Source organism: Macaca nemestrina, chromosome 2 (assembly GCF_043159975.1).
Source record: "Macaca nemestrina isolate mMacNem1 chromosome 2, mMacNem.hap1, whole genome shotgun sequence".
In the NCBI taxonomy this organism is placed as follows: Eukaryota; Metazoa; Chordata; class Mammalia; order Primates; family Cercopithecidae; genus Macaca; species Macaca nemestrina.
Genome location: NC_092126.1, coordinates 178,158,212 through 178,181,456, shown reverse-complemented (window position 1 = coordinate 178,181,456; position 23,245 = coordinate 178,158,212). Strand labels below are relative to the sequence as shown.

Genomic DNA, 23,245 nt, shown 5'->3' with positions numbered 1-23,245 from the left:
AATGAGAATTCTCAAAATTCCGGTGTTGTCAACTGCTCTCTGATTTTCCAACATGTTAATTTGATAACCAAAATGGAAAGAACTCCAGAGTCATTTTAGTAGGTGTCCATCAGATGCTAGGCATTGTTTTTGGAGATACAAAGCTTAAAAATACACAGTCTCTTCCCTGTTCTGATTGTGATTTCATCATACCAATACACTATGTACTTGAAATTCATACAGCTTTAAGACTCATTATAAAATATGATGTATATGTAGCACATTAAAGTTCTGTAGGGAAGAGAAAAGAAAAACGGTCTGTGAGAAAGGGCAAAGCATTAAATTCTTGGAAAAGGAATTTTCTTATTTCCCTTTACCTGGCAAAGGATTCACTTCATTGGTACCTAAGCTCTGTAAATTGTTTTCACTCCTTGGCCAATCATGAAAGCACTGTTAGTTGCCAAAGGAAGGTATGATTTCGAATAATATGAGACAATTACAGGTGCTTGCCCTGACACAAATTAAGGTATAGAGATAGATCCTCTCAAAATTATTACATATTCATGTGCCTAGTTATAAGCTGATGAAGAAACAAAATATGAAATTACAAAATGGTTTCCCTGGCTTTGCAGACCTCTACTTGTGAAGTGTATGAACAAGTCTTAATACACACAGCAGAAATTCCACATCTAGGAGCCAAATATCACAGAGAACAAGTAATGTAATGTGCAATAAAGCAATTTCCTGAATGTTATTAGTCTGCATGTCTGCAGCCACATGTCTAAACCTCCATTAATTTTATTTTAACAAAGTTGAATAAAAAAAATATTCATTTACAGTCTTATGCTTGGTTTGATGTTAAAAGGGATTATAATTACCGTATGGAGAACACAAAACAATTTTAACATTGAAATAAAGTTTTACTATGAGACTAAACATATGATAAGCAATTTGAAGTAAACCTCATGTTTCAAATAGTAAGTGAAAATGCATTCTCGCTTTGCGTATTTTGTATTCTGTGTCTTAACAATATTAAAAATGCTGAAAACCAGTTGTTATGTTGCACATTTACATGAAGTCTGTGTTCTTTGTTATGTTTTTGTCCACTGGTGCAAAATTCTTAGCCTTAAATGAAATTTTGGTATACGTGGTGATTGATAGATAACAATCGAAAGATGGTATCCTTCCAGTCCTGTTTCTTCAGAAAGTCAGAAGATGGTTTTATTTATGTGTTGCAGATTGCTGTCGCTTTGCATTTTAGCACCACCTGGTGGACAAAATATCATTTGTTTATTTTTTTCTCTACTGTTTAAAATAGCCCCTTCACACTCTATACTCAATTATGATACACCTTAATAGACATTCAGTTGTGAAAGTTCTAAATTGTAAAGATTGTTGTAAGTAAAATAAGGTTAAAAAAATTGAAATGTTTCCCAAGTGCTATTGCCAATTTAAATGCCTGAGTTTTTTAACCCTCACAAATATATCCAGATTTGAATAGTACTTTTCATTCATATGTAAAAATTGCTTCTTTCCACATTTTAATTACTTATTATTAATATTTTTATTAATATAGAATTAAATAAGATGAAGAAGTTTTCTGTATGTACAAAATTGTGGTTTAAATTATATTGTCTTCCAAAAATTCACATAATCACTTTGTAAATAGCACTTTATGAAGAATGTTCACACCATAAATTCTTACTATGCTAATATTTTATACAAAATTAAAATTAGTATTTTAATTTATACTACTACAGAATAATCCATTTTCCCCTTATAAATAAAATTCAGTTGTGGTCTTATGTGTATTAATTCTCAGTTTTTAATAGTTTTTTGAATTTTACAGAAGAAAAATTTGATAATATCTTCAAATGAAAATACAAATATAGTTAAAGCTAGTTTTGAGAATTGTAATCGTGTTAGTCTTTGTGTAGTCCCACATTTCTATAAAATATGGTAGAAATTATTTCTATGAAATACAGTGAAGAAGATAATTCATCTACAGATTCCACTATGTTCCTTTGGAATGAACCACTTATCTGTTCTCTGGTAAAATTGGAGATCTACAAATTTTGATTGTGTAATATTCAAGGATTCAAAGATTCAGTAGCTAAATAGAAAGGTGGTAATTTTAAAATGGAAAATGTATTCCAGTCTCATACCTTTTGTATACCATTTAAAATAAAACTATAGCAGATGACAACCTTCATCGACATGCATCTTGAAGTTATTTGTCATTTCAAGAAAACATTTAAAATTTTGTTCTCTCTCTCTTTCTCTCTTCTTTTCTTTTTTTTTCCCCCCAAAGGTCTTGGATGGTACACTGTAAATTCAGCATATGGAGATACCATTATCATGCCTTGCCGACTTGATGTACCTCAGAATCTCATGTTTGGCAAATGGAAATATGTAAGTGTGACCTACCTGGGACTTGGTTAATTGCCCTTGTTCTTTTAAATAAAATTCTTTCTGTGAGTAACCGTGAATTTCTAATTAACCTGAATGCAATATTGAACTGTGAGTACTAATGTAGGAAGGTAAAATTAATGTGTGGAATATGGCAAAAAATAATTCCTATCTTACATAACAAATGATATTTTAAAATAAAGCAAATAAACCCATAGTTCTTAGCATGTGTTAGTCTGAAAGATTCCCCCTTACGTGTTAGAGGCAAAGAAAAAGGCAGAGTTCCAGAATAAAATCAGTGGATTATAGGACTGAACTCAGTGGAGGATGGCAACCTTTCTTCGTTTGCTCATGTTCTATTTGACGTGGTTATTGCAGAGACAAGATAGATCAGTAGATAGAGCCCTTAGACAGTATTTCAGAATTAATCGTCAGTATTACAAGCTTGATTCTGACATTTAGCCTTAAAAATGTGTTGATATATAACACATTTTTATATATAACACATTTTATAAAAGGTCCTTTTTATATTTAACAATGTTGATTTTTTCCCATATTTCTTGCAGATAGCAAAATCAAATTTTCTCAGGTATGAAGGTACAAATGGGTCTGGAAATGGAGGGTAGAGATCCTGGTAGGGAGATGTGGAATGACTACGTAACTTTGACTAATAAAATATCTCAATTTAATTAATTAATATTAATGCAAAATGTTTGTGTGGTACAGTTTCCCAGTGCTGGACCACAGGAGACTCACGACAGTCTGCAAGCTTCGGGTAGATTGTGTCCCTGGACACAATAGCAAAATTCCCCTAACTCCTTGAAATGTTAAAAGGTATTTGCAAAGGAAAAGAATATGATGGTCAAATACTTTACAAAAAGTTTGTTGCACCACTTCTCAGAGCCTTTCATACGTAAAATGCATTAAGAATTGTCTGAGGTCCATAGTTTGATTCATTTCTTAGGTTTATTTGACCACAGAACTTTTTTCCTCAGATATCTCCAAGAACAAACATTCTGCAGAACACACTCTAAGAAATGTGCTTAAGCTTGCACTCAAGGGGTGGTTTAACACAGCCTTTTAAAATATGGGTTCTGAAATCAGCAGGTTCCACAATGTGCTCACTGTGAGATTCTGAGCAGATGAATTAATCCCTATTTTTTCATCCATAAAATGAGATAAAAATATCTTCCTCATAGTGTTGTTGTGAGATTACCTGAAGAAATTGATATCAAAATACTTACCTAGTACTTGCCGTGTAGTAATCATTCAACAAAGTGAACTCATGTCTGTGATGCTGCAGAATCCTAACCATACTATGCTCGTGTGAGTGGGAAATGAAAGGAAAGGAAAGGAAAGTGGTAAGGCAGCACAGCATTTCTCTGTAGCCTCCTTCTATTTAGTATCCAGCTCACTCGAGGTAACTTTGAACTATTTCCGGTTTCCTATAAATGTGGAAATTTGACGTTAAGGCCTCTGAGGACAGAGTCTACTAGTGCCCTAAAAATTCCAAGTGCCCAGGAGACTACCACATAATGCACTTGTTCAATCAAATTTGCTGCCAAAATAAATGGAGTCAGGTGATGGCAAACTTTTATGATCATAGAAAATTCTAACTATAACGCAGGTAGTAGCATTCACTCAGGGAGTAGGGTTCACCTAAACTGAACTGGCACAGTGGGACTGGAAATCAAACAATCATGGCAATTTTCACATTCTTCGTTAAGCAAAAGACTTCAGAAATACACTGAGATACATTTGAGGCACTATATGCTCTAAAGTCAATCTTGATTTGCAGAAATAGCATATATGCTCTAATTTAATGTAACCACCTAAAAGACAAAGGAAAGTTTTGGAAAAATTAGCGGAAGTAAACATAGAGAAGAAATGAGCTGATTTCTCCTGGATCATATTGTAAATTCCCTATGAATGGAGATCATAGCTCCCTGTTCATTCCTCCCAGCCCTACTCCTGAAACCTCCTCACCATTATCTGTCATAGTGCCTGGTGCAGAAGAGGGATTGAAGGCTATCAAGAGTGGTGCAGTGTAACCATAATAAGACCAAACTCTAAGCTCAGATTTTTGCTCTGCTAAGATTTCCCAGCCAAGACCTTGGGAAGTTATTTAACCAAACTCACCCTCCATTGTCTAGTCTGTAGATGAGGCTAATATTTAAGTTTGACTTATAAGGCTGTTATGAATATTAAACTAATTACTGCATAGAAAGCCCAAAAAAACATCTGCCATATAGTTAAGTGCTCAAAAATTAGTAACTGTTATTTATTGCCTAAGGGAATGAATAAGGTAGTGGTCTAATATACTTTGCATAATGAAGGAATGACTTAAGATGAGGATTTGCATTGTAAACCTGTGATAAATCTAAAAGAGTTAAGAAGAATGTTATCGATATATTCAGATATTTAAGCAAATAAAACTTTTGGACTCCAGTATTAACTTAGTAATTGATATTATTAATTCTTAAAACTTAATCCTCCTTGGAATCTTAAAATTTCTCATGGACTATAACATATATCACATTTAATTTTCTCAAAGGTCTTGTGTGGTACATAAAGGAGGGACTGCCCCTGATTTTCGATTAAATTGCTTATTAGATGAGAGAATTTTTGTGTGACCAGAGGAAGAAATGCATTATATGTCTTGGCATAGTAGTGTGTGCAGAGTATATCTTATTTTGGTGATAAGTTTTTGTATGAAAGCCTTTTGAGCTCATTGTTAAGATTCAGCAAAGCTATGGGTTGTGTTAGTTAATCTGATTCATTCCTTAATGGACATAATCATTTTACAAGGGTAAGTACTATTTCTCCATCAAGACTGGTTAAACTATTCTATGTATAAAGGTAAGCTACAACAGTTTTGGTTACAGGTGTGGACATTTAAACTATGTGGATTAAAGTAAAGAATATTCCAAAGATAATTGCCCAAAATATCCAAACTAGTGTTTGCAGCTCAAGTGTATGCCTGCAGTGATGGTTATCTGAACATCATTTTGTACCTTTGTTTGCATTTATCTATGTTTTATTTTATATTAAATATATACAGCCCATGTAAGTTTCAAAACAGTTACTAGTTCTATCCTCTCGGTGAAAAAAAAAAAAATCTCAGATTCCTAGAGCTCTACCCTTTCATTTTTACTCATATAAATTGATAACTGTAAAAGATCTTACAGCTCTCTCTTATGAAGAATTTTCTGTAATCAAATATTTACGTGAGAATTGTATACAAAATTATTCTTCGTAGACAAAAAATATAGATATTGGTAGAATATGGCCAAGGAAATGTTGTTATTTTGAATGTAATCCTGAAACATCTGAATATGCTTGTGTTTAAAATGTATTATTATTTTAATTTTTAGGAAAAGCCCGATGGCTCCCCTGTATTTATTGCCTTCAGGTCCTCTACAAAGAAAAGTGTGCAGTACGACGATGTACCAGAATACAAAGACAGATTGAGCCTCTCAGAAAACTACACTTTGTCTATCAGTAATGCAAGGATCAGTGATGAAAAGAGATTTGTGTGCATGCTAGTAACTGAGGACAACGTGTTTGAGGCACCTACAGTAGTCAAAGTGTTCAGTAAGTAGTCTGCAGCAGTGTCACTGCTAAGTGGGATCGATGGCCAGTACCAGACCATGTTCTTTAGAAAGAAGACTGAACTCTCTGTAGTGTCTCTATAGCAGGTATCTATATAAGGGGACTTAAGGAGATCTTCATTCTGCTCGTGTATAATATCAGCAAAGAAAACAAAGAGTATGAAATTCAAATAGGAGATTTGCAGTGAGGAACTAAAATGATATTCTCTGTTGCTTTGTCACGTAAAAATGTCGTGAACTATGATATGAAGTACTACTACTGATAACTAGCACGTGATCTTAACTTTTACTGACATGTACAAATAAGTGTTGTGTGATACATACATAGATATATGATACATATGTAATCATGTATATCATGCATACATACACATGTATTTGGCTGAACCATATGAAATTGCCATTTTGATACATAACATAAAATGTAAGCAAATTCAAACTACATTTTAACAGAGATCTAAATTTTCCATTTATATATATCCACATATATAAGTACCCTCTATATATCCATATAAACATTTTATATATTATATGTATTAGAGATATAGATACATTTCCATCCTGACCTTTATTGATTGGTTATTGATTTAGATTTCAAAAAGTATTCACTCAGTTTAGAAAATTCTCCTAAAATTTAAAAAACTCACCACACCCTGAATGCTTATGTGGGATACACCAAGGGGAGAAAGTAGAGTAGGGATGGAAGAAGAGAAAATTGTAGAAGAAACTTGGAATAATTATAGTCACTATGACAAAATTACTTTGCATAATGATAGCATATAGTTAATGTTATTGTGCAAACAGCTGTGCAAATGAATGACTTGAGAAGTTATAATTAAAGCATTTCATCTTTTAAAACTCAAATAAAAAGTCCCACCTCTGTTACTTCACAATATTTTAGACACTACAGGGAAAGAAACAGGTCTCAAAAGTTTCAGAATGCCAGTCTTTCAGTCTTTTTTAATTAGGGAAGAAGGTTTCACTTTACAACTTTTCCCGCTCTGTTTTCTGATAACTTGACAGCGCCTAGAAATTATTAAAATAAATAGGGAAGAAAGGAACCCAGAGGGCCTTCCAACTGCAGCAAGTAACTATGGATTTTTCCTGTTTCTCTTGTAATAGCCTATGCAACTAAGTAGGTCTGTCCCTCAAGTATTTATGTGGACTTCAAAGCTCCTCTGGGCTCATGATGCAGATTCAAAGCATGCTTATACTATCAAAGGAAACCTTTGTTCCCCAGAAGAACCTTGTAAAAGCATATTACATGTTTCAGTTAATTACCTTTCAGCTTAGAAGGCACTTTCCAGAAACCATCCACACTTCTCGATCGTTTTATGAATCAAACCAAGTACCAAGTGTTTGCAGTCATGCCCGTTTCCATAAAACATCCCAAATAGTCTGCATCCTACATTTGCCAGTGGCCTATGTATTTCTTTTTTTCTTTTCTTCTATTTCGCTTTCACGTTATTAGAAAGATGAATAGTGAATGGCTCAGGACACTTTTCTAAAGCGAGTAATCCAAAAGGTTTTTGGTGAAAGTTATAATGTCATAATATGACCTGTCATCAAAAATGGACCGCAGTAGGTACAGAGGTTAAGTCGCAGCACTCTAATGATTATGTGTATTAATTTGTCATTGTCAGGTTTCATTTTTAAGGTGTTAAAATTTTCCTACATTGAGATGGTAGTATATAAGGGAGTTGAGAAAATTCAGTTGGTTTCATTTGGAAGAATTGTTTGTGACAGTTATCAAAACATTTAAAAAAAAAAAAAAAGCATTAAGCTATTCTTCATATGCAAGAAATCATACCTATAAATCAGCCCAAATCTCATTTTTTCAGAAATCTGAAAAAAATCAGTTGGCCTAATTCAATAAAATTTATAAGCTGATTTGGAACACAGGGAATTTCTATAATTGTGAAAACAAACTCACACCCCACCTACCGCCAGCACCCGCCTACTCCCTTCTCTTTTTGATGTTGTTGAAAACAAAGTGATTCTCAGAAACAGAATTTGCATTCCAGGATGTGGGCCAGGGAGAATTTACATAGACAAGTTACACACTCTTAAAAATGGTGTTTTATACTAGAAATCGTGAGACCCTCCAAATCCAGTAAAATGAACAGCAGAACTTACTATAAAGACAGTGTTTACAAAAAGCATATAGGGGCTTCAGTTTGGCTTTGTTTGTTTTGTTTTGTTTTGTTTTCAATGAATTTACTTTGGGTCACTTTCTGTGAAGCAAAAAAGTAGCTATGACAGGGAGACTTTCATTGTCTGCGTGTATATATTACAGTCACTTAAGAATTACTAAGCCCATCAATCAGTCCTCTGTTTCCCTCTGTTGAATCACCTAGCAACGTGCACCGTGTACCATAGAATCAAGTGTGGTTAATGGGAGCCGGTCTCAGATCAGGCTGCTGCTGATTGCCATCCTCATAGGAGAGCTAAGTCAAATTGTTTTTATTCAAACTAGAGCCCCTGGCGAATGACCTTGCTATCTTTAATGTAGGTTTGCTTGTTTAATTTTAAGCTATTCCTCATGTGCAAGAAACCATACCTATAAATCAGCCCAAATCCAAAAAAGTGGTTTTCTTAGTCACCACTAATCAGCTTTTTTCTTTTAGTTAAATGGCATCAAAATCAAACTGTGTTTTTATTTAGTGCACATTTGAGGTTAATAAAACCATTCAGAAGCAAGTGTCAACCTTTAAAGGTGCCCAAAGATTCATTCTAGTGATTGTGAAAAAGGTCTAGAAGTCAAATGGGTACCCAGAGAGCCAGAAGGCTGTTGGTGGTGAGATGGAGCAGTCACTGAGCGGGTCACCAGGAGACCTTACTTTGTGAGATCTGCTGCCAATTTCTGACTTTGGGCAAGTCACCTCCCCAGTCTGGGGCTAAGATTCACTCCTCATCAGTAAAATGAATACTTTGGATGAGACGGGAGGTTTTCCCATTCTACTGCTAGGATCTTCTTCAGGAGTTAATGAAGACAGCTGAGGAAGGTGAGGAACTATTTCTACCTGATGAATGAGACTTCGGTCTATTCAACATTTCAAAGTTTTTCATGATAATTTGTTCACGGAAAAAAAAAAAAAGGGAGGAGTGGCTCCAGTTCTAAAAAAAATTTGAAAACCACACCCCATGCCAATTGCAAGTCTAGTCTACTCTGGTGGTTCTCTGTGGTATTGGGGACGCGGAGTCTGCTCTGTGGTACATATGGACCAGGTCTTATGATGATGGGCCGGGTTTCATGACTTCGCACAGAGGTATTTCAGAACTTTTATTTGGATTCCTCCCATTTGAATACTGTTCCGACTGCTTTATCAGAATTAAGTGTCTTTGCTTTCACCCTCCTCCTAAAAGTCATTCAACTTAAAAGTAAAATTTTGGGGGGTGTCGAGGGGCAAAGATGCAGAAAATAATCTGTTTAACAATGAGATCCACACCAGATATTTCATTTTGATTATTTAAATATAGAAGACACCTTTTGCCCACAGTAGTTTGCTTGAAGTACTTCATGATTTATGAGGGGTGATTGCTGACAAAGTACTGGGAGGAGCAGTTTTGAGTCAACACGACCATTTGCATCTGCCTTCACTTGCTCTCCTCTCTTACTAAATTGAGCTATCCTATGTGTGGGTTTTTATAGTAATACTAGAACGCTGTGGGTGATACAGAGCAGTTGTGCCTTCTTCACTACATTCTCACCTTGCTGTGAGCTGGCTGGATGCCAAAAAATATACATTTTAGTAGTTTGCTGATTGTTAGATTCTCTGAAGTCTAATGTTCATAGCTCTCACTAGCAATAGTCTGGTTATTAGAACAAAAGGAGCTATCTATTTCAGTATATTTCTTTCTGACCACTCCCCAGCTCCTTACCACAATTTCTTTCTTCTCCAGCTATAAAATCTCCTGTATAACTCTGCAGATGATATAAAACAAAAAGAAGTAGAGGGAAAAGTAAGGGCACTATTTATGAAATGTTTTAATTGGCACTAAATATTACATGTAGCTTAACTTTTCACTATATATGATCAGCCCTTAATGGATATTAGTGAGAGCCCTGCAATTGATTTGGTTGAAAGCCACTATCCATAGCAAGTTAACACAGGAACAGAAAACCAAATACTGCATGTTCTCACTTGTAAGTGGGAGCTAAGTGATAAGAACACATGGACACATAAAGGAGAACAACACACACTGGGGCCTTTCAGAGGAAGGAGGGTAGGAAGAGGGAGAGGATCAGGAAAAATAACTAATAGGTACTACTAGGCTTAATACCTAGGTGATGAAATAGTCTGTACAACAAACCCCCATGACACAACTTTACCTATGTAACAAACCTGCATTTGTACCCCCGAGCTTAAAACAAAAGTAGTTTTTAAAAAATCATTTGAGTCTTAGCATTATATATCATTGCCAAGATATTGGCACATACTACATGTTGCCATGAATATCAGCTGCCTCCGTCTCTAACACACACATCCATGCACACACAAACACACACACACACACACACACCCCTTGTAAACTACTATCAGATTTAGAATAAACATGGTAAGATATTTTTAATCTCCCTATTCTATAATTTTAAACTAATGTAGTGTGGCCCTATTATAGCTTCTAACTACTTAAGATAGCCAGGTCAGCAAAAAAAGAAAATAAACAAGGCATGCTTTTTCCATTTGATAAATATTCAGTTGAGTGATTTAGAGAAACTCAGTCAAGAAGATTCAGAAGCAAAATTTGGCTTAAATCATTACCCTTGACTAAATTACTTTAATGATGCAAGTAAATTTGTAGCATTGCTTTTCCTTTCAATTATGTCCTTGGTTATGAATCCTTGAGTCATGTTAAGATATAATTCACACAGACTATTTTTTAACACTTTGGAATCAATATGCAATTTTGCTAAAATAGTATGTGTCCTCTTTTATGGTCCTCCAACTAATACCCATCAATTGTTACAACCTAATATAAAAGAAAATTACATTCAAGATACATAGTTAATATAGAGGGCTCGAAACAAACATTTAAGGAGAAAATAACTCAGGAAAATGAAATAAGTATTACCATTACATTCACAATACTCACTGTGACCCTCTTTTCCAAATAGAGAGATGAATCATAATGTAAACAGGATTAAACTTTAAACATCCTTTCATCGGGTTTCCTTAGATTTGCTACAGTTTCATTTCATTGAAAAAATAAAGAATTTTATAAAGCATTTATGGCAAGAAAACACGTATGACCAGGAGTCAAGGACCAAAGATCGAAATACAAAGTGTTTATGATTATGGGTGCATTGATAAAACGTCACAGGGTTTATAAAGCAAAGTAAAGGTATACATTTTCTATTAGAGAAAGAGTATGTGCTCAACAGTCTTGATATTTTACTTTGGTGAACTGGAACATAGTGAAACTTGGCAAAGCGACCTACCAAATCTGTGTATTCAGAACCTAAATTTATGGGGAGAATTGCTGAATATCACCGCTTATTCCAGGGATAATACTCTTGAAGGAGAAACTAAGAACGTCTTTACCTTTTTTTCATTCATTTTGATTCTTGATTAGCCACATAAATTAACCGCATATTTTACATCTATTGAGCTCTCAGAGAGGGTGTCACTAAATAACTGATTTCAGTTTCTAGAAAACTTTGACTGACTTACACCCCAAGAATTTTATTTTTGTTTAAATATTTCAGATGCATCCTTCTCTCAAATGTATTAGATATATTTGCCTTTTTAAGACATGGATTCCAAATAAGATTCAGTGTTTCATCAATAACTCAGAGTTGCATTTATGAACATTAATAACATTCTATTAGAATAGTGATAATCACAAGGTTTACTCTGATGTGAAAGACTTTAACCCCCACACAATATGTTTCCCAGAAACTGGTGTCTATTTTGAGAAGCTTTTTTTCTTGATCAACTTTTTATCATTTTATGGTCACCATCCTACCAATCAGGTCGTCAGGTGTCACTTCTAGTTTGTGTTAACGTTAATCGCCTCTGTTGTGTCTTTCTATTTTTCTAGATTTATTTTTTCTATTGTTCTATCTTGTTTATGTTTTGTTCCCAATCAGTGTACTTGGAAACTAGAAATCATCACTGTGAAAATTGTACCTGTGGAATTATATTTCTAGAATTAATAGTTAAGTAGGCCCTCTTATAAAGTACATGAGTTTAACACATGGGAGGATTTATTATTTTTGTTCATTATTCTAGTATCTCATATAAAACATATATATGAGGGGAAATTAACTCTAGATATTAACCTAAAGGTGGTTATATTTGTTTCTCATACAGTCTAAAGATATTCATTTTGCTACCCCAGAGACATTTTGTCATTTTCCTTGTTTTCTATAATGATCTGGGGAGGTAACATGTCTAATAACTGAATTGCAAATTGAATAATAATTATACAAAAGCCAAGTTTAGTTTGGTAATGAAAATTAAAAGTATTTGTTGGTAAACAATAAGACTATAAAAGAAAAAGTAGCTGATTGTTTAAATACACTTGTTTATAAGAAAATAAAATAATTTTGGTCCATGAGACTCACAAAAATCAGTGACAATGAGGCAATATACTTTTTCTGTAAACGAATTGTTGGCGCTATTTAAAAAGCTCAAAATCCATCATTGATAGAAAATAGCAGCTAAGAATAAAATAACTTAAAATCTGTTTAAGTAATAAATTGTTGCTGCAACTTTTAATCAATTGCTCCTGAAGTTTTTATTAAAATTTATATTTCTTAGAACTTCCTATATTTAAAATGTTTTTATTCATCATCTCAGGTTCCACATTTGAAAGATTTTCTCACATTTACAGTTTCATATTGTGACTTGGCTTAAGAGGCAAAGTTAGAGATATTTCAGAAATTTGGGTTTATAAATTCCTTAACTTGCTTTCTATTTCCCAAGATTTTAGAACAGTGTTTCTCAAACTTTATGGTGACTGAGAATCCCCTAGAAACTTGTTTAAAATGTAGAGTTATGGGATTTTGTTTTTCAGGAATTCTGATTCAGTAGGCCAAATAGGGCTCAGAAATCTGAATTTTAAACAAGTCCCTTTGTGATTCTGGTTCATGTAAATTAATGTCTTCACTTAATGAGCTGGAAGTTACTGATAAGTAAGAAGTGCTCATGGTACTCGATTAGAGACAATATATCCTATATAGGATATATCCTATTCCCTGTTTCACTATCAAATCCATATTCACTATTTATAAAGCATTCAGAAAGCATTATTGATATTTTATTCAAAGGAATTAGAAGCACTGAAAATAATATTTAAGATAGTAAATATTTGAAAGGGATAGGCCTATAGATTCCCTAAGTCCAGATTGTATAACGAAATCTATTTTTATTCTGTTGCCTATTCTTCTGTATTGAGTAAATGAATTGTTTCTGCTGTAAATCAAATCACAGAAGTCCCATTTTTCTTACATATGTACTTAAAATCTTTCTCTGCTTAACTTTAGAGCAACCATCTAAACCTGAAATTGTAAGCAAAGCACTGTTTCTCGAAACAGAGCAGCTAAAAAAGGTAAGAATTGTTTTTGATTAATACCTTTATTTAGCCCAGTGTTGTAAGTGCCTTCTTCTGACCTTACATTCCAGGACAAATGAGATAGGCTTTGCTCTTGTGGAGATGACAGTGTTGCAGCTACCAATCAGAAATTATGCACAAGGCACAGAGGGTCCAACATGCTCACAGTCTCAGGTGACCAAGGGGACAGCAAGGAAGGTGGGGTCGTTTCTGAAAAGAGGAGTCTTTCTTATTTAAATTAATGGATTAATAGAAGGATGAAGCCAATTGTCGTGATTCATGCCTGTAAGCCCAGCAGTTTGGGAGGCTAAGGTGGGAGGATCACTTGAGCCCAGGAATTCGAGACCAGCCTGGGCAGCATGGCAAGACCTTGTTTATAAAAAATATTGAAAAGTTAGCTGGGCATAGTGGTCCTACCTCCTCGGTAGGCTGATGTGGGAGGATTGCTTGAGCCTAGGAGGTCAAAGCTGCAGTGAGCCGTGTGGCACCATTGCATTCCATTGTGGGTGACAGAGCAAGACCCTGTGTAGAAAAAATATAGAGAGAGAATGATGAAAGTTGAATAGATTTTCGCCAAGCCAAAGGTAGAAAGGGCTTTCCAACAATATGAAATAATAGGATGTGAAAGAGAACGGTGTGTTTGGGAAACAGCAAGTTTTGGCACTGATGAAACTGGGTGCCAAGACAGAAAGCAAGAAAGGATTGAAAGAGATCAATCTGGAGAGGCAAAGAAAAGCTGGATCATGACAAATCTTACATACTAAATAGGGAGTTTGGACTTTATTCTGTTGACAAATTAAACTATTGAAAGATTGAAGTAAAGAGGTGAGATCAGATTTGAACAACGCGTTAGATGTGTGAAGGGAAGCGGTATTAAAGTGGGGGACAAATTTGGAGTTCCATATTGAATAATAATCTAACGAAAATACCAAAGTTTTCCTTTGCTGGGAGGTGGAAACCCAAGTCCTACATTCTTTGCATCAGATTAAATTTTACTGCATAAAATTATTTGATGAATACCAAATATTACAGTTAAAATACATTTAAAGAAAGTGAGGGGAATTATAGAGCATGATAATATATATCATCTTGAAATATATGTAGTATGAAATTAGAGAGGCAGCCCCATTTTAACACCAAATTATTCTTCCATATGAAGATCTATGATTCATGGTAATAGTCAATGTTAATAGAGTAATGTTATTTGGTTAATGTTAAAAATGAATAGTGTCAAAATGAATTTGGCAATGCTTTCAAATGAATGTGATTTTATAATAGTGACACCATCTATTGCACATTTAAAAATGGTCAAAACTCAAAATTCAACAGCCCTTCATGCTAAAAACGCTCAATAAATTCGGTATTGATGGAACGTACCTCAAAATAATAAGAGCTATTTGTGACAAACCCACAGCCATTATCATACTGAATGGGCAAAAACTGGAAAAATTCCCTTTGAAAACTGGCACAAGACAGGGATGCCCTCTCTCACCACTCCTATTCAACATAGTGTTGGAAGTTCTGGCTAGGGCAATCAGGCAAGAGAAAGAAATCAAGGGTATTCAGTTAGGAAAAGAAGAAGTCAAACTGTCCCTGTTTGCAGATGACATGATTGTGTATTTAGAAAACCCCATTGTCTCAGCCCAAAATCTCCTTAAGCTGATAAGCAACTTCAGCAAAGTCTCAGGATACAAAATTAATGTGCAAAAATCACAAGCATTCTTATACACCAGTAACAGACAAACAGAGAGACAAATCAGGAATGAACTTCCATTCACAATTGCTTCAAAGAGAATAAAATACCTAGGAATCCAACTTACAAGGGATGTAAAGGACCTCTTCAAGGAGAACTACAAACCACTGCTCAGTGAAATCAAAGAGGACACAAACAAATGGAAGAACATACCATGCTCATGGATAGGAAGAATCAATATCGTGAAAATGGCCATACTGCCCAAGGTAATTTATAGATTCAATGCCATCCCCATCAAGCTACCAATGAGTTTCTTCACAGAATTGGAAAAAACTGCTTTAAAGTTCATATGGAACCAAAAAAGAGCCCGCATCTCCAAGACAACCCTAAGTCAAAAGAACAAAGCTGGAGGCATCACGCTACCTGACTTCAAACTATACTACAAGGCTACAGTAACCAAAACAGCATGGTACTGGTACCAAAACAGAGATATAGACCAATGGAACAGAACAGAGCCCTCAGAAATAATACCACACATCTACAGCCATCTGATCTTTGACAAACCTGAGAGAAACAAGAAATGGGGAAAGGATTCCCTATTTAATAAATGGTGCTGGGAAAATTGGCTAGCCATAAGTAGAAAGCTGAAACTGGATCCTTTCCTTACTCCTTATACGAAAATTAATTCAAGATGGATTAGAGACTTAAATGTTAGACCTAATACCATAAAAATCCTAGAGGAAAACCTAGGTAATACCATTCAGGACATAGGCATGGGCAAAGACTTCATGTCTAAAACACCAAAAGCAACGGCAGCAAAAGCCAAAATTGACAAATGGGATCTCATTAAATTAAAGAGCTTCTACACAGCAAAAGAAACTACCATCAGAGTGAACAGGCAACCTACAGAATGGGAGAAAATTTTTGCAATCTACTCATCTGACAAAGGGCTAATATCCAGAACCTACAAAGAACTCAAACAAATTTACAAGAAAAAAACAAACAACCCCATCAAAAAGTGGGCAAAGGATGTGAACAGACATTTCTCAAAAGAAGACATTCATACAGCCAACAGACACATGAAAAAATGCTCATCATCACTGGCCATCAGAGAAATGCAAATCAAAACCACAATGAGATACCATCTCACACCAGTTAGAATGGCGATCATTAAAAAGTCAGGAAACCACAGGTGCTGGAGAGGATGTGGAGAAATAGGAACACTTTTACACTGTTGGTGGGATTGTAAACTAGTTCAACCATTGTGGAAAACAGTATGGCGATTCCTCAAGGATCTAGAACTAGATGTATCATATGACCCAGCCATCCCATTACTGGGTATATACCCAAAGGATTATAAATTATGCTGCTATAAAGACACATGCACACGTATGTTTATTGCAGCACTATTCACAATAGCAAAGACTTGGAATCAACCCAAATGTCCATCAGTGACAGATTGGATTAAGAAAATGTGGCACATATACACCATGGAATACTATGCAGGCATCAAAAAGGATGAGTTTGTGTCCTTTGTAGGGACATGGATGCAGCTGGAAACCATCATTCTTAGCAATCTATCACAAGAACAGAAAACCAAACACCACATGTTCTCACTCATAGGTGGGAACTGAACAATGAGATCACTTGGACTCAGGAAGGGGAACATCACACACAGGGGCCTGTCATGGGGAGGGGGGAGGGGGGAGGGATTGCATTGGGAGTTATACCTGATGTAAATGACAAGTTGATGGGTGCAGCACACCAACATGGCACAAGTATACATATGTAACAAACCTGCACGTTATGCACATGTACCCTACAACTTAAAGTATAATAATAATAAATAAATTTTTTAAAAAATGGTCAAAACTATATTTTCAAATACAATTGTTAAAAATGTCTTAAAAAGACGTTGTTTTTATACCAGAGAGCATATATTCAGTCTTTTGTCAGTGTTGAAAAATAAACGGGTCAAGAAACCTTTGGAATAACTCTGCATTGCCTGAGTTTCTGGAGTTTCCAAATTGACAGCCCCTGATTGAACTGAGGTAGTAATATAGCCTTTTTATTTTGCAGTTGGGTGACTGTATTTCAGAAGACAGTTATCCAGATGGCAACATCACATGGTACAGGAATGGAAAAGTGCTACATCCCCTTGAAGGAGGTGGGTATGAGGGCAGGGGGACAGGGAGTACATTCAGAGGACCTGTTCTGACTTTCTTTTTTCTAGGTATTCTTTAAGCCAGTGGTCTCCAACCCTTTTGGCACCAGGAACTGGTTTCATGGAAGACAATTTTTCTTTGGATCGGGGTGGGGGGATGGTTTCAGGATGATTTACAGGCATTACATTTATTGTGTACTTTATTTCTATTATTATTACATTGTTATATAAAATGAAATAATTATACAACTCACCCTGATGTAGAATCAGTGAGAGCCCTGAGCTTGTTTTTCTGGAAGCAGACAGTCCCATCTAGGGGTGATGGGAGACAGTGACAGATCATCAGGCATCAGATTCTTATAACAAGTATGCATCTTAGATCCCTCATATGTGCAGTTCACAACAGGATTTGCTTTCCTATAAGAACCCAGTTCCACAGCTGATCTGACAGGAGGAGCTCAGGCAGTAATGTGAGCCATGGGGAGCGGCTCTAAATACAAAAGAAGCTTCTTGTGGTTGCCCAACGCTCACCTCCTGCTGTGTGGACCAGTACCAGTCGTGGGAGCTGGAGACCCCCACATTAAACTATTCAGGATCTAAATATGTTGCCCTCTTTTGAGTTGTGACTCTTATGCTCTGTTACTTTAAGTATGTACTAAATTAATACGTGATTTTTTAAACACGATTTTCAGCCCTTGTACAGAAGAATCAAGAGCAGAGAAAATAATTTCTGTATATGGCATGACTAGAAGTTAATTAAAGTGAGTGGGAAATAGGATTCCAGGATTCTATTTCCGTGTCTCTGATTCACGGTTTTGAAATGACATCTAACCTCACTACATGTCAATTTTCTCTCCTGCTAAATACAGTTAGAAGGAAAAAAAAAACACTTTTCAAAGGTGTGGTGCTGTTTCGTTAAGGATTGTGATTGTCAGATGAAAGACCCTATCATCAGTGTTCTTTATTTTCTTCAGCGGTGGTCATAATTTTTAAAAAGGAAATGGACCCAGTGACTCAGCTCTATACCATGACTTCCACCCTGGAGTACAAGACAACCAAGGCTGACATACAAATGCCATTCACCTGCTCTGTCACATATTATGGACCATCTGGCCAGAAAACAGTTCATTCTGAACAGGCAGTATTTGATATTTACTGTAAGTAATTCAATATATAATTATGTTATTTAATGTATTAGAAATAATATTCAAATACTATTAATCTTTGAGGTCCCAATCCAATTACTCTTTGAATTCTGCTTCCAATCCGCACCCCAAATTGATGGCACCCAAATAATCTCTTCCTCTTTAGGAGACCATAGCATGAATAAACATTTATCCATCCTACAATACCTTTCACTCTCTACTTTTTATCCATAGCTGTCTCTTCTGAATTCCACTACACACTAAATTCCTTAAAGATAAGATTTCTAACTGATCATTTTCTGGATGAATGACAGACAAATATAGACTTATGACTGACTGGCTTTCTAAATAAGAGATTACCATTTTAATGAAGAAATTTATTTTAATAATGAGATCAATTGCATAAGTTTGATAGGATGTTGTATCACAAGACATTTTACTTAACTAAATCATGTATTTGAAACAGAGTATTTGTCTACAAAGGAATCTTCATGGTCATCTGTTTTAACTTCATTATTTTAGTTAGTAAAGTGAGGCACAGAGTCTTGCCCTAAATTAGCTGTAGATATTAGAATAGAATCTTTTTCTCCATTGCTGTGCTTTCCTTGTAAGACAGGTGCCAAGATAATCTAATGATTAGGAGCAAAAATGCTGGCATTCTAGTCCCAGCATTATCAATTACCATTTCTTGAAAAGTAGCTTAACTACTCTACATCTCAGTTTTCTTACTTTGAAATGGGAAAAATATAATACCTAACTGATAGAGTTGTTATAGGGAGTAAGTGAAATCACAAATCAAAAATAACATACTACATCACACATTAAATTGTCATTATTAAGTACTTCATTATTATTGCTATATGGTCATTTTCAGAATATAAACATAGAGCTGAAGATATTTGAGGGGAAGGCCGGGCGCGGTGGCTTACGCCTATAATCCCAGCACTTTGGGAGGCCAAGGTGGGTGGATCACGAGGTCAGGAGATCAAGACTATCCCGGCTAACACGGTGAAACCCCGTCTCTACTAAAAATACAAAAAATTAGCCAGGCGAGGTGGCAGGCGCCTGTAGTCCCAGCTACTTGGGAGGCTGAGGCAGGAGAATGGCGTGAACCCAGGAGGCAGAGCTTGCAGTGAGCCGAGATAGCGCCACTGCACTCCAACCTGGGCAACAGAGCGAGACTGTCTAAAAAAAAAAAAAACATATTTGGGGGGGAAAATACAATAAAGGATTTTCTCCTTATTATTATTAATTTATCTAAAATTTTTATGATACTGGCATGTGTTCTAGAGTAACCTAGCTCTTCTACATCTATTTTAGAGAAAAGCCAAGAATGCCTGCTGAGCCTTTCGAGAGTATCACCTCACCTACATTTCTTTTTTAGGTTCCCTAGGACACAATATCTTACACGGGAAAAGAGGTGAAATTCATCCAAAGTTGCCCTAATATTAAAACGTAGTTTTGCCTTAAACTTGGGAAATAAGTTTCAACTTGATTTAAATCCAAGAAATTAGTATATCATTATGTATAGCTTATCTAAAATCAAACTTTTTTTTTTTTTTTTTTTTTTTAGGTGAAGGCAGAATTCTTTCTTTCTTTTTTTTTTTTTTTTGGGTGAGATGTAGTCTCACTCTGTCACCCAGGCTGCAGTGCAGTGGCGCAATCTTGGCTCACTCCAACCTCCACTTCTTGAGTTCAAGTGATTCTCCTGCCTCAGCCTCCCGAGTAACTGGGATTACAAGCGCGTGCCACCACACCCCGCTCATTTTTGTATTTTTAGTAGAGGTGGGGTTCCACCATGATGGCCAGGCTGGTCTCGAACTCCTGACCTCAGGTGATCTGCCCACCTCAGCCTTCCAAAGTACTGGGATTACAGGTGTGAGCCACCATGCCCGGCCCAGAATTCTTTCTGTTAGAAATATCCAGTTGGAAATGAACCATATTGGTGTAAATGTAGGTGTACAAGACAGGAGAGAACATCAAGATAAGTAATAAGAATTGGGAAACTGGCTTCAGAAGGAACAGAAATATCTGTGAGTGTGAGGCATACAGAGTTGGGTAGACAGAGAAATCCTTGAATGGATGCGAAGATAATGATTTTATCATGCAGGCTGTGTAAGGTGCACTTGGCATGGCTTTTAAGAAGCCACAGTGTACGCAGTGCTGAGCTCCATGGTGAAAACGCGAAGCAGGAAGAAGCAGTTTAAGACAGTCCTCACATTCAAAGAGTGTACTACTCCAATAGAGAAGCAAAACACCTACATCAGAAGGAAATTGCCAATGCAAGATTGTAAGGGTAAAAGCCTCAGGAACTCAGTATTAAGAGTCTTGAAGGCTCAGGTGCCCGAGGACAGTGGTTCTCAAACTGTAGTGTGCGTCAGAAGAACATGAAGGACTTTTTAGAGCACAGATTACTGCACTCTGGCCTTGAGTTTCTGATTTAGTGGGTGTAGGAAAGTGCTTGACACTGTGCATTTGTAACAAATTACCCAATGGTGCTAATGGTGCTGATCTGAGGACTACAAGTGGAGAACCACTGCTCTAGGAAGACTTCAGAGAACAGAAGGAGAGCGCTAAATGGAAAGGAGAGACAAGTCCATTTCAAGAAAAAAAAAAAAATGGCAAATTCATATTAAGAAAGCTTGAGAAAAGTGTACCAGTCCACTCCTTTCTTATCCTATTCAATCAGTAATGAGGTTTTAGAGAATCTAGCTCTTTAATCTTTGTTTTTATCTGATTTCTGCCTTCTGACACTGCTTACGTTTATGCCACCATTCCTCATTGCCTGTATTTCTACAATGGATTTCAAAGTAGTATTTTTCCAATGAATTGCAAAATAGTATTTATCTTGTCTGCCCACCATTCTCTGTTCACCCCCAAATAAACTGCCCTCCAACCTGAGGCCAGATGTATTTTTCTAAAACACAAATGTGATAAAAACTTCTCAGTGACTCCCCAGAGCTCTCAGATTAATATCCTTCCCCCTCCCCGCACTGCAGTATGCCTTGAGTTCGTTTTAGCCATGGTCCTAGGTAGTGCTCAGCCCTCATCACTGCCTGTATCCGCTGTGGTCTGTTCTACTTTCCTGATTCCTTCTGTAGAGTAATACTTACATGGCTATGCATATGCTGTCGTCTTCCCACCTTTATCATTTAGCAAACACCCATTTATGTGTCAAAACCCAGCTCCGGGGTCAGTTCCTCCAGGAAGCTTCCTAATCTCCTGTATCGATGGCTACCAGGATCCCTATGCTTGTGTCACATGCAGGTTTTATGTGGTCATACTCTTAATTATTAAGTTTGGTATGCTTACAAATAGAGGAAATGTTCATTGAGGCAGGGTTTTAAACTTTATAATTCCAGCACTTAAGGCTTGCACAAAATAAATGCCAAACAAATGAATAAATGAAGGACTGTAGGATAAATAAATACATGAAAAGAAAATTTCAGTAGACAGTGTTAGTTATTTTGTAGGGGTTTATGTAGCAGAGTAAGAGATAAGACTCTCACTCGAGCTGGGTTCAAGCCAAACTGTGGATACCAGGCTAAGGAATTTTTATTTTTAATCTTTATATATTGGGAATGTGTAACAGATTTTGAGTATCATTGTAATATTCAAAGCACTACTTCAGAAAACTGATTCAGAGGAAATATATATGAAAGGATCAAAAGGAAGGAAACTCAAGGTGAGGAACCAAGTGAAATTTGATGGCATTGCTTCAGGTGTAGGTTAATTAGGACATTGACTAGGGAAGTGTAAGTGAGAACAGAAAGGGAGAATCAGACCCAAAATATATTGTAAAGTATTAATCATCAAGACATGGTGACTGAATGGATAAGAGAAGGCAAAGGAGAAAGCCAGAGTAATGGGCAAAATGATGATTTACTAATGGGCAGAGTAAAATTCAAAGTCGGGGCAAAGGCAGAGCAAGAGATCATTAATTTTGAGGTAAGCATGTTAGTGGACATGCAGAGTTACTGTCAAAATGCAGATGGGTTACATTAACCCTTTGATGACTCTCTAATACAAAACAGAGCCTGTTGAAAAGGGAACACAGAGAAGTGGAGTTTTAAAATAGAGAAAGAAGTCGGAGATGGCCATCCCTGGCTGTTCTGTTGTGTCAGCCTTGATCAGAGATGTGCCGCAGTGACATGCCACAGGCCAAACCTGAGCACTAGTCAGAGAAAGGCCAAGTAAGAAAGCAAGAGAGGCCCAGAAACAGAAGGTCAGCAGGGCACCAAAACCAAATTGTATTCACTTTTCAACCTCACCGGGAACTGCTGGTTAGGAAACTACTTCAGGCAAATCCAGAAAAACAAATATGAAGTATATTAAATCAATCACCATTTAACCTCAGAATACACTGGACAAATATTCAGAGATGCCCAAGCATAGAGAAAAGGCAAGGAAGCAATCTGTAACAACCTTCTATAACAACTTTCTGTAACAACCCTTTAAGTGTTTTTTATCTGCACTTTATTTATAGAAAGGTAAATAAATGACCACAAGACATAGAACAAAGCCTCCAAAAGTATAACTTACTCATTTCATTTGTTAGCTAATAAAAAAAAAGTAGGTTTTTATAGATAATTTTTAGTGTCACCAGCTTGGAAATATAGACACATGCCTCAATAATTATTAAGTCTTGTGGAAAACATTCTATAAAACATACCTTGGCATTATA

At 36.0% G+C, this 23,245-nt stretch overlaps 1 protein-coding gene across 4 annotated transcripts in view; it reads left to right on the top strand.

The window, feature by feature from the left end:
• The window catches only part of LOC105477522 (activated leukocyte cell adhesion molecule), a 212,080-nt gene that overhangs the window by 150,610 nt on the left and 38,225 nt on the right, over positions 1–23,245 (top strand). For all 4 annotated transcript variants that reach the window (XM_011734076.2, XM_011734075.2, XM_071092496.1 and 1 more), the window contains exons 2-6: positions 2,291–2,391; positions 5,763–5,982; positions 13,492–13,556; positions 17,332–17,419; positions 18,391–18,573. In XM_011734076.2, coding sequence (XP_011732378.1) covers positions 2,291–2,391; positions 5,763–5,982; positions 13,492–13,556; positions 17,332–17,419; positions 18,391–18,573 — 657 coding nt within the window. The remainder of the gene's footprint in view (positions 1–2,290; positions 2,392–5,762; positions 5,983–13,491; positions 13,557–17,331; positions 17,420–18,390; positions 18,574–23,245) is intronic.